General features: G+C 49.3%; 5 protein-coding genes across 5 annotated transcripts; 2 read left to right on the top strand and 3 right to left on the bottom strand.

The window, feature by feature from the left end:
• Window positions 1-475: 475 nt before the first annotated feature.
• Window positions 476-3,120, bottom strand: K444DRAFT_617901 (uncharacterized protein). The gene is made up of 2 exons (XM_024881217.1): window positions 2,893-3,120; window positions 476-2,439 (listed from the first exon to the last, which is right to left on the bottom strand). The coding sequence occupies exons 1-2, from the start codon at window positions 2,988-2,990 to the stop codon at window positions 813-815; spliced, it is 1,725 nt and encodes a 574-aa protein (XP_024731456.1). The 5' UTR covers window positions 2,991-3,120; the 3' UTR covers window positions 476-812.
• Window positions 3,121-3,130: 10 nt separating this feature from the next.
• On the bottom strand, window positions 3,131-4,982 carry K444DRAFT_617902 (uncharacterized protein). Its single transcript, XM_024881218.1, has one exon. It carries the CDS (start codon window positions 4,946-4,948, stop codon window positions 3,518-3,520), a length of 1,431 nt encoding a protein of 476 aa, XP_024731457.1. The 5' UTR covers window positions 4,949-4,982; the 3' UTR covers window positions 3,131-3,517.
• A 479-nt stretch (window positions 4,983-5,461) lies between these two features.
• Window positions 5,462-6,358, top strand: K444DRAFT_106773 (uncharacterized protein). Its single transcript, XM_024870294.1, has 2 exons — window positions 5,462-6,076; window positions 6,148-6,358. The coding sequence occupies exon 1, from the start codon at window positions 5,557-5,559 to the stop codon at window positions 6,040-6,042; it is 486 nt and encodes a 161-aa protein (XP_024731458.1). The 5' UTR covers window positions 5,462-5,556; the 3' UTR covers window positions 6,043-6,076; window positions 6,148-6,358.
• A 1,995-nt stretch (window positions 6,359-8,353) lies between these two features.
• K444DRAFT_634277 (peptidyl-prolyl cis-trans isomerase) lies at window positions 8,354-8,896 on the bottom strand (the record flags this gene model as incomplete). Its single annotated transcript, XM_024883727.1, has 2 exons — window positions 8,354-8,764; window positions 8,819-8,896. 2 exons carry the CDS (start codon window positions 8,894-8,896, stop codon window positions 8,354-8,356), a joined length of 489 nt encoding a protein of 162 aa, XP_024731459.1.
• Window positions 8,897-9,079: 183 nt separating this feature from the next.
• On the top strand, window positions 9,080-11,154 carry K444DRAFT_617905 (uncharacterized protein). The gene is made up of 3 exons (XM_024881219.1): window positions 9,080-9,506; window positions 9,566-10,447; window positions 10,494-11,154. Exons 1-3 carry the CDS (start codon window positions 9,429-9,431, stop codon window positions 10,734-10,736), a joined length of 1,203 nt encoding a protein of 400 aa, XP_024731460.1. The 5' UTR covers window positions 9,080-9,428; the 3' UTR covers window positions 10,737-11,154.
• The last annotated feature ends 262 nt before the right edge of the window (window positions 11,155-11,416 follow it).

Genomic DNA, 11,416 nt, shown 5'->3' on the forward strand with positions numbered 1-11,416 from the left:
GAGACATTGTGTGAGTGGACACAGATCCGAGAAAAACGCACCGTGCACAATATGAACTTTGGGAACCTCCCTCCCAAGGAGGTTTGCCGAAATTATTCCGCAAGAGTTGGGGAGACTCCAGAGGCACGGTTCAGTGATTGTCAGGTGCTGTTTTACGCTGAATTATGGGCTGTTTGATTGCGCTATTACAGAGGATTGTCGACATCATCTTGCACTTTTTGTTCACCTTGCAGCTATTTGCTTTAGGTCGAGGATACTTGAGGACAAGCAGGATGGTCCACCTCAAGACAGCGATCTGGCCAGCACTTCGCGAGCTGGAGCAACTGCAGATGCCAATCTTCACATGTCGAGATGGCTTGTTGGACAGGTGTACAGAGCAATAGAGCTGCTGCGAGCACTATCGAGGCTTTGTCCAACCTTGGCAGCGAAGACAAAACGGCTGCAGGAGCAGGCTGAAGTACCAAATCATGATTCAAGACGGAAAGTGTGAATTATTTTGTAGATGTCTTTATTGACTACTACAGTCTGGTGGTAATGCTTCCAGACTATTAGTCTAAGACGCAATCTAATGCAATAAAGCACAATAGCCAGCCATGCTCATACTTCATCAAGAAGCAACATTCTTTTCTCATCCGTAAACAAAGTCCTTTGGAAACGCGCTTTGCTGCAGCGATTAATGCAATGTGCGCCAGTTACAAGAATCCAGAGCAAATAATCAAACAAGCACGATAAATCTTACAAGAGTACAATCTGGGTAAGAGGAAGAGGGGTGTACCAATCTAGCAATATCGTCAACGGATACTTTGACCACCTCAGAAGAACGACGGCTTCGTCAACACCCGGTATTCTACGTAATCCTCCCCATCAATGCTAAAAATCTGAGGCTGGCTGACAAGCTTCCCTTGGAATGGGCCGTTTTGCTTTCTCTCGTATTTGATGCCGTTGTAGTACTTGACTTCTTGTTGGTCCTGAACGTGGCCGAGGCCACCAGCATTCGGGGCCGTCGCAGCCTGTTGGGCAACCCACACCTTGTTGAGTTTCTTGAGGTTGTTCTTCAGCTCCATCTGTGCAGCCTCCTGAATAACAGCCTCGGCCATGGCAACCTCCTTTCTGGCCTTCTCATTCTGTCTCTCTCTTGCGTCGGCTTTCTCCTGTCTCATCCTCTCGGCAGTGGCATCGGCCTCAACTTGGGCTCTCGATGACATTCTGGGCTCAGATCTAGCGCTGTGACGAGTCTCCAGCATCTCCGGACCGGGCCCGCCTTGATCGACACCGTTGTTCAACCCTTCTGACGCAACAATAGCCTTCGCATCACGAACAGCTCTCAACTCGTTGGCTTTGCGCTCCTTCTCAGATTCTCTGGCCTCGATATCTCGTTGACGAATCCGGCAGTATTCCTTGACTTCGGGTCGGGTCAAGGAGGCCAAGTGGGGCTCAAGGACAACCTTGTCGTAGTGAAGCCAAAGTGCTCCAGCGCCAATGGGGAAGTTGCCATCAACATAGCGTCCATCGCGGGTGACTCGCTGGACCTTGACTCGGAAGCAGTCAGTTCCACTTAGGACACCGAAAACAGCATGCTTGTCCTCCTCACGCGGCTCATCCGAATCTGCCCAATAACCCAACAGAACACCATGTGGTTTGCCATCGCTGAAAGGGGAGGCTTTCGGAGTCTGGATATCAACAGCGTTGACAGCCTGAAAGCTTGGTGTCTTGTGAATTGCCTGGCGGGGAAGAGAATGACGACCGTTGAGTGATTGCCGACCAAGAGACTGGCGATGAGCAACAGGTTTACCTCCCGGCGATGCAGCCTCTTGCTGAGCAACAATGGCCTTTGCTTTCAAGACGGCTTTGCCATCGGCTTCTTGTCGCTCTTCGGCGGTTGCCTCTGGCTTAGTCTCTGAGCGAATCTTAACGTATTCCTTGATTTCGGCAGAACTCAGGCCCTTGAGATGCGAGTCAAAAATCACTCGCTCGAAAGTAACCCAGCATCCGCCAGCTCCAGTGGGGACATTGGCAATAAGCTCCTCTCCTTTGCGATTCATGCCATAAATTCTGGTTCGAAGCCTGTCGTGAATGTCAATGAAACCGTAGATGACATGCTTGTCAGCGTCGTCGGGTTGATCAGAGTCGCGCCAAACGCCGATGATAACTCCTCGAATTTTTTGCGACTGCTTTGAACGCTTGAGCGGAGGCTCAACGTTGGGGCTGCCTCGGGCAATTTTGCTATAATTGACTTCATCTAAGTTGTAATTGATGATGGACGTGCGCTTTCTCTTGTGGAACGGCGTGACCACCTCGCCATCTTCATCGTCTTCGCCGTTGGCAACCATCAAAGCGGACGAGTCGGCGATCTCAATGGTGGATGGAGCATCGACGACGATACCCTTTTCTGTATCTGTGCTCAGCGCGTTGTGCGCATCGTTCAATGGTGTGTCAGATCTGTAAGAGTGATTCATTTTTAGCAAGTAATCTTATGGGTTCAATTAAAGCTTAGGTAACAGGTACCCGACGGGCCAAAAAGCAACAGAGTCTAAACACGTGGCACTGGCAAGCACGCCCAACAATCCAACACCGCCCTTCGGTAACTTTTTTGATTTGGAATTTGGAAATCACGACCAAATACAGGATGCAAGGCGTTGGAAGGAGAGCGGAATAGAGGTCGCTTAGTTCCACGCGTCACTCGGATGCAAGGCGCAGTAATTGAAAATGAATGACGCGACATGTCGGGAACAGCAGAAATGAAAGGAAGCGAACTCGGGAACAACTCGTTAGAACGCAAGATCTTGTGCAGACTCGCGATGCAATGGCAATACGAGGATTGATGCGGAAGAACAGACCCCTGCCGAAGGCACTCTGCAGAGGCCCTTGACGAGGACTAAAGAACTGACTGACCTTGGTGGCGACCCCAGTGCGCTGAGAGCGTCGTTGTCCACGCTTTCGGTGCTCCCGCTCGTCAACGACTCGGAACTCGAGGACGGGGGCGGCTCCATTGGCGTGGGATGCGTGCTGAGCAGGCCAGGCAAAGGAAGAGATGCTGCTGTAGATGCGTGTGGGACGCGGGCAGAACGGAGGGACCTGAGGTGTGCAGAAGAAAGAGAAAAAGTATTTATTAGAGAAGAGAGGAGAAGTGCTGAGACGAGCGAAAGCCAGCAAGACTTATTTAAAACCGCTTAATCGTGGCGCTAAAAGGCGCTGATTCGCTCCCTCCGTATCGGGAGCTTTATCACTTTGAGTGCTGATAAGTCAGGTCTGGCGGAACTACGCACAGGCTATTATGCTTTAATTCGGCCTGCGAGCCTTTTTGTTTGCCAACCTGCACCAGCTGCACGCAACCGGCGCGCCTCGTCTCTCTCGTCTCCCAGACCTGAGGCCTTTCTAACTTTAAGCAGACCAGGCCAGCCAGCTGCCAGCTGCCAACTGCCAACTACCCAGGCGCGCCGTGCCCATGCCCAAGGCCCAAGGCCCAATAAGCCCACCCCCCGTCCCATACAATCCAGGCTGCTTTATTAATCTAACACTATTGACCATTCTCCACGCAATCCAACGAGCACTCCCTAATTGCGGGCCCCCCTCTCCCTCTCCCTCTGCCTCCTCTGCCTCTCCCACGCCCGCCTGTGCCACGCTGTGCACCCCCCACCCCTCGCTTCGCACCTTGGGAGCTGCCTCCGTCAAACCTCTCGTACATTTGTTCTTCTCCAAAAGCAGCTTCGCCTAGCTGCAAGTAGCTGATAACCCCTTGGTCATTGACGGCCAAGACCACATTTCGCCAACCATGTTTCAACCTTCCGTAACTCTTAGCATTGCCTTCCCAATCGGGATTTGGGGGGTCCCATGGCGTGCTCTCCAGCAAAGAGGTGATTTGCGTGAGGGTTGGGACAGAGCTTGAACGAGCATCGGCAATTGCAACACGGAAGTCGGGCGCTCCAGGGTTGCTCTTGGCAAAAGTCGCAAGCTTACTAGCCCTCCATAAGAAGTAGGCAACACGAAATGGCTCCTCTGGCGACGGCGCGGGTTCCGGAGGCACTACGCAAGGTTTGTGACGCGGAATGATTGCAATTTGTCGGTAGATCGTATTGTACGATCTGTACATACCTGGTCGTACCAGCGGACCGTACAAAGGGCGCTCCCTCCCCCTCTCAGCAAAACGCCCGAAAAGCCAAGTGATGAGACTTGGGGACTCTGCTGTTCGTTGAATAATGGTTGGACTGTTGTGGTCGACATCTGTGCTGGAACCCAAATCTGGCGCTCTGGCGATTGCATAGCCCGTCCGCTTGAGATTCGCATAGACAGTGTATCTTTCCAGGCTGACTTTGCCTCTCTCTCCATCCTTGCCGATCAACATAGCGTATGCAGCTTGTAAACTCATAGGCACACCGAGGTCTTCTTCTGCCTGGTCGTCCGTCTCCGTTGATTTTCGACTGCCCTGAATGCCTTCATGCACGCTCGCGAATGAGGACCTTGTAGGCCACCAAAGATCAAGATTCCCTCGCTCAACTAGATAAAGCGCCTCCTCTGGCAAGAGCCATATGCTTCCATACTTGTGACCCTGTGTAGTCTTGCCCATTGTCTTGAAGTGTGGGCCTTTCGATGATTCTACGACGACAATATGGTCCTCATCTAAGCCCCGTCTCAACTCCTCTGCGATAACTTCGTCTCGATTCAGGCCGTCCTCACCATAATAGTAGCCCCGCAAATACGCCTTTGGTGGATGAACCCTCGTATGCGATAAGGCATCATGCATTGCCTGCCTGCTTGCCTCCAAGATCCCCCCTTGATGTTTCGTGCCATGTGGTTCGAAGTCTTTCTCTCCTCGTTTCGGGAGCTTAGCAGATTTCGAGGATAAGGATGCAAGGAACCGGAAATCAGGCAGATCGTCGACTAGGTCGTTGTCATCGTTCGATTGGTCTTGTAGAGTAACCGCCGTAATATCATCATCCAAGTCCGCCATTGTGGGTTGTTTGTTGAGTTTGTGGGAGTTCGCGAACTTGGCATGAGATATTTGAATTTCTGACTCTTCTTGCAAACACAACTCAGCCTCGTGCAAGGGCCATCCGCTGCAGCCACGGCAGCCTCGCTAACGGATTCTTGGGACCACATTTTATCAATTGTTTTCATATTGAAATAAGCCGCCATCGGAGTTCGCCGGGAAGTCCTCTGTTATGCCGAGTAAATATTCCAGACCGGGTGAATTATCAGGGTGTGACAAGAGTTCGGGGGTATATCACATGTGAAATTATAAAACTAGTCACGTGAGCCGACAATGTTCTAGGTACGTGACCAAATAATTTTCGCTACTTCAGAGGCTTCATTTTATTGCCTCACAAACAAATTCCTCTTCTTTAACAATTCAATACGACGTCGATGATGTCCATCCTTTGATCAATCACGTAGTTAGAAACTCTCTGTTGATCGGGTCACTCCCCGACCCGCTCTGGTTGTACATGCCAGAGAGTGAGTAACCAAACTGAACAAGAAGCAAGCAAAGATCAATGTTGAGTCTGGGGACCGATTGCGCAGCCAACAAGACAATCACAGATTTGTCCTCGATTGCTCGAAATGATGGCCCTCACATGCTTGACGCCAATTCGCGAATCGCTAGTACCCGCTGCTATCACGCCCCGGCTGCTATTTGTCAGCACTGTTCGGGAATTGGGAAGCAGTTTAAGAAAGCCTGAGTGGGCGCATCGGGGCTCCATTTGGAATATGGCAGAGTACCATCCATCTCAGGAGCTGCAAGGGCGGTCCGGTGGCTTTCGACTCCCAGTAATGGGGCGTCCTCAACGTCAGGTTCCTCGATGCAGCTCCATGGACAAAGGTAGCCAACCCACGCAGTCTTCTTCAACATCCGTATGGCCGCTGGCGTCTTGTGGCCCCCTCCGTAGTTCGCTTTGCGAGATATCTCGTAAAAGGACTTCCAGTGGATCAGCCGGAACGGGGCTTCCGTCGAGCCACTTTCGATTGCAGCCAACAGCATCAACGAGCTTTCTTCGAAGCGGCGATGTTCATCGATATGAAATGCGCAGCTTTCGCCCAGTCCTTTAGTCGTGCAGTGATGATACGACCTTTCAGGTTACCCGTGAGAAGATCCCTCATTTGAAAAAGTCTAGAGTATCTGATCTAACCTGAGAACTTGTTGTCTGGCGATAGAAGAGCGATGCCTTCCTGGATTGTGTTGGATTCGAGGGTCTGAAAGCTCACGAGATCACCAACTCTGGGAGGACGATGGTTATCTGTGAATTTGGCGGGTACAACTAAAAGAATTTAAGTAGGTACGCAAGCCTAAGCGCTTGAATACTTACGCCAGAATAGGAATTGAAAAGCCATTCTCGAAGTAGTTGTATGCGATCTTGTCATATGGTTGACGTGGATTTGATGGTAGATACGCTTGCTGTATCTTCAATATCTATTGAAGCATTTTGCTCACTTCACTTAATAAATACAACCTTGGAGATGTAACATTGGAGACAGTTGACCTTGAAAGGTGGGAAATTGCTCTAGGGAAAGCTTCAAAGCTTCGTCCTTCGGGAGTCAGTAAGCTTAATTCCATTCTCTTCTACTTGCTCGTGTCGTACTCTTTCCTAATAAAGATATAACCACTGAAAAATGAAAGCAATTTTTGCGATATATTACTTGATACTAGATTTCAATGACATTTTGGGGAGTTTTGAGCTCTTTACAGAGTCCTTCATTTTTCTTCTAGAGTTGTGGCAGTTGAAGTTTGCGGGTGGGTTAGCTGGGGCAAAAAGAAGGCAGTCAAATATCAAATAGTAACAAACACCAAAAGATGTGAATTGAACACTGAGAGATTCGAACTCTCGCGATTTCTCACTGCGGATCGTTTTAGTAGGCTTTCACCCAACCTAAACACAGCGCCTTAACCACTCCTTCCAGGAGGTTAGAATTATTTGAATATTCGATTTGGGATGTCAAAAGTCACTTACGGCCAAGTGTCCTTTTTTCAACTTAGTCGGAAATTTTTCTTATTTTGGATTATTAAGCCCATCAGATTTTATCATTGGGTTCCAGGGGCTTTCACGTGACACACACTTCCGAAATGCCCCGTGCCCCCCCTATCATACCCCTTTGTCTTCACCTAGTTTGGAATATTTACTCCGCAAGGCTAAAAGAGTTCGGCCGGTACGCGTCGCTCCCTTAAAACCTCCGAAACATTATCACTAATGGATGCTATAGAGTGGTTGAGGTGCTGTGTTTGGGCATCCGAAAGGAACCCAAAACGTCCGAAGGGGGTACGTAAAGTCCTAAAAATCTATCTATACCTAGGCTGTAGAAATGTTTCTTTTTTTGCTATTTTCACTCGAATCAGGCAGGTTCAACACCAAAGAGCTCCAAGACAAAGAAACGAAATGGCTCCTCTCGAATTTTGCTACCTTGTCTCTTGTATAACTGTAGGACCCTAGGCAAAGACCTTTTATAATGTTCCTCTCTTAGCGAGTACTTTGAAAACCGAACGCCCTCAATTGTCCCATATGTCGTGAGTACACTGAGAACTGAATGCCGTTACTTGTTTTAAGTGTAGCAAGTACATTGCAAAGCAAATGCCTCAGATGTTCCCCTATGCATGAGGTACAATGTCCACCGAGCGCTTCCAAAAGCTCACCTCGTCAAGTGGAACTTCAAACCCAACGCATCTCAAGTGTTCCATGTGCAGCAGGTACAGTTATAACTGAAGAGTTGTTGTAAATGTTCCTTGTTCGAAAGGTACGTCGGTTTCAACTGCTCTGCAACAAACAAAACTATCATTGCATGGTAGTAAAGGCCTTCCAATTCAGTACCACACAGCGCTTACCATAGTCATCCTCGCAACACCATGCTCAAGATTCTGATTTCCTTCATAGAATGGCTTTTGCGCCAAGCATAAAACATCTAGTCTTCGGGGTCAGCGTGCAACAACGCTAGTCTTGTGGTGGAAAGAAAGTGGCGCTCATCCTTCAGATATGCCAGTCACATTGGCCGTTCAACATAACGTGGACGAGGAGGACAAGGACTTGATTGTTATAAAACTTCCGGGACACCCGAAGGGGGTAGAGTCGGAGTAGACGATAAGTCGATGGAACAGTCGGAGAAGGAGCAGCCAATGAAAAGTTCAACTGGACATGGCATATTGAGATCACACACGAATCTCGTCCCGATGACGAGTTTGACGATTTAAATTTTCTTCTCTTTCTGTTCCTCGTCTCTCCGTCTCCAGAGGACTTGGAGGTTCTGTGGCCTTTTGACTCTAAGACAAACTCTTGCTGAAGCCCTTCATAGGGGTCAGGGGACTGGAATGTTCTATAGATGAACCATGGGTATCGTGTCCGAGGTATTCAATTCAGAAAGTCCCCGATATCCTTCAGCCAGCCAGAGGATTTGCATGTATTGTAACCCTCTCAATTTTGATCTCCTCCTTCGGCCGATTCTTTTTGTCCACCTCGCTACCCTCCATTTTCGACAGTATTGCCAGGCTATCATCCCCCAAGACATGACCAAAGACTGTGTTCTTCCCATCCAGATGCGGTGCCTTTTCAAAGCATATAAAGAATTGGCTACCATTCGTCGCAGGTCCTTTGTTGGCCATACTGACAATGCCTCGAGCGTTGTGCCGCAATGAAGGTCGAATCTCGTCTTCGAAAGGTTCTTCCCAGATAGATACGCCGCCTTTCGGTTGAGAGGGAGGAGCTCCAGTTTGGATCATGAAATGCGGTATGAGGCGGTGAAAGAGAGAGCCATCGTAGTAACCCGAGGCGCAAAGGGCAAGGAAGTTCTAGAAGCTGGTAAATGATATGTTTCAAACTTGTGGGGAATATGAGATACCTACCTCTGCTGTCTTGGGCACACTCTCACAGAAGACCTCGATCTTGATGTCACCGAGATTCGTATGCAGAGTGACAGACATGGTGAACGGATGAGGTTCTCGAACGCAGCATCGTTGTTGGATGTTCAGTTGTTGTAGGGCTGAAGCTTCAAGACGGCGGGACTTTTTCCTCGCACGGCCCCCCGCAAGTTTATCAGCCCGCTAGCCAATTATTGTTGACGGTCTCCGAAAGCAGCCATCGAGTAAGCGACCATCCATGCTCTGCCTGGCCTCGACAGCCGCCCTCGAACATTCACCGCAGGCCGAGAACAAAGGACCACGGCTTCTTAGACAACGGAGCCTCATGCAATTCACGTCTTCAAACAAAGAGCTTCACTACGATCGAGCCTTGACGACTCGCTATTCCCATAGCGCTGGAGTATCAACAAACGAGCAGAGCCTTGCTTATGGTGACGACGAGCTCCCCCCAAATCAGCCCTAGCATCTCAGCATACAATATTGCAACGTCGCAACCCATATGATCCCACGGTCGCTGCAATACCGCCCGGTCTGTCGACACCGCAATCATCTTGGCGCAAACCGCGAGGTAGCGCCAGCGTGAGCCCGAGACAAGATGGCAGCCTTCGTCAGAGTCTCGGGGCCGCCAAATAGCAATTTTCTTGTTGGATATCCGGGAATCTCTGCGACTCTGGTAAGCTAGCTGTCAGAGTGGCTCTATAGCTCGTGTTTGTTAACAGAATCGCCTCCCAGCCTCGAATAGAAGGGAAGGTTGAAATCAGGCCCCTGACCGGTATATCCGCACCTGTTGCGATATCTCTCGTACGGATATGCCTCCAACGACGAGAAACGATACATCCTTCGGCGGAGTCAATCGCAAAGAAGCATTTAGGGACACCCAGAAGAGAGACAACCGATGTTGTGGGGAAAGAGTTACTATTATTCAGGTGTCCGGCTGGAAGAGAGTCAGAGAGCGTGGTGTTAATGGATCTTCCCTTCGTCCTTTTTATACCATTTGGAAGAAGGGGCGAAGAGATAAACAGGCGGATACCACCCGCGTCATTACAACTTCCAAGTCGTATAGCGGAGACATTCTATGAGTTGGTGGTGACGGTTCAACAAGGCCAGGAGCAGAAGAAGTTTGCATTTCCAGTGCCGATACAAAGATATGATACCCTGTCGACTTTCGGGATGTATAACCGACCCGAGGCTGCAGAGAAAACATCAGATCATCTAGTTACCCTCGGCATCTCATTACCACGGTGGTCCTACGGCCCTTTGGATCCTGTGAGCGTCTACATCAAGCTATCACCGAATCCGGACTGGATGAACAAGGCAAAGAAGGTCATGATACAAAAGATTACCATTGGCATAGAAGAGGAGATTACGTTTAATCCCGAGGGTGATGAACCAACGAAGAAGGTCAACCGAATAGCGAAGCATACCCAGCAAGTCGGGGTGAAGATGCCAGAGGCTGGATATTTCACAAATCTAGGTTTAGTGTTTCCTTCCAAGGAGTTGCGAGATCCAGAAGGTATTATTCGTCGAGGAAAGGCTGCATTTCCAATGTATGCGGTCAACTCTTTCACCACCACAGGGACGCTCTACAAGATTGAGTTCTTCCTGATTATTAAGGTAATATTGTCATTGATCAAATTCAAACCATAGCTAAACTCTTCAGGCGCACATGTCAGCAGCAAGAGACATTGTACTGAGGCAACCAATAGTGGTTTGTCCACTTGATCAGCAAGATTGTAAGGAGGAAATGGACGCGATAGAGCAAGCTGCTAAAGACGCTGCCCATGTGGACCCGCATAACCCCATGTTACCAGCCTGCACGATAATACGAGCGAACGATAAGGATGCATTAAGAGCATTAGGATGGACCATGGCTGGAGGGCAAAGGAAGATGGTGATCGAATGAAGAACACCATCTCACAAATATATCAGGCCGATTCTACGGAATCACATAAACGACGAATCCCTACAAACTGGACCGGTTTTGTCTCGAGGAGACACAATCTGATATCGGATCCATTGCGTCGGGGTTCCATCACGTCAAGGGAGAGGAAATATAATGCATCGGCGTCACAGGCGGAGGCGGCCGTCGTGCCATATTTGGAGCCGGTGTTTGGATAGCGCGGAAATCCAGGATAATACTGGGGCATTTCAGGGCGTTAGAACCTCTTCTTTATGTTGGAAATGGTGGATGAAACATGGCCATGAGAGTAAGACCATTGTTGTACGACATAGTTCAATTGATAATGAAAGCTACGATGATACCATCTCCGATTCCTTGCAGTGGCAGAGTTACTGGTGTTGGGTGATGTGATACGGCTGTTTATCAGGAGCTGAAAGTCCGGGTTGGGGCTGGGAACGAGATGTTCTGTGAAGCTGGCTAATTCGGAATGAGCGTCGTAATGCCTCCCAATCGGGGGGTTTGAGGCCGAAGACTACGACACCTGAAATATTTCAATAGTTTCCAGCTTCCTTCTGTATATTGTCGAATTTGTCATGTTGTCAAGATCACGTATGATTCTGGTAGCGGATCCTGATTGAGCTGGTATGTGCTTTGCTGTTCTCGTAAGCGTGCGGTGCTACTTA

This window comes from Hyaloscypha bicolor (genome assembly GCF_002865645.1).
Source record: "Hyaloscypha bicolor E unplaced genomic scaffold K444scaffold_129, whole genome shotgun sequence".
NCBI classification, from domain to species: domain Eukaryota; kingdom Fungi; phylum Ascomycota; class Leotiomycetes; order Helotiales; family Hyaloscyphaceae; genus Hyaloscypha; species Hyaloscypha bicolor.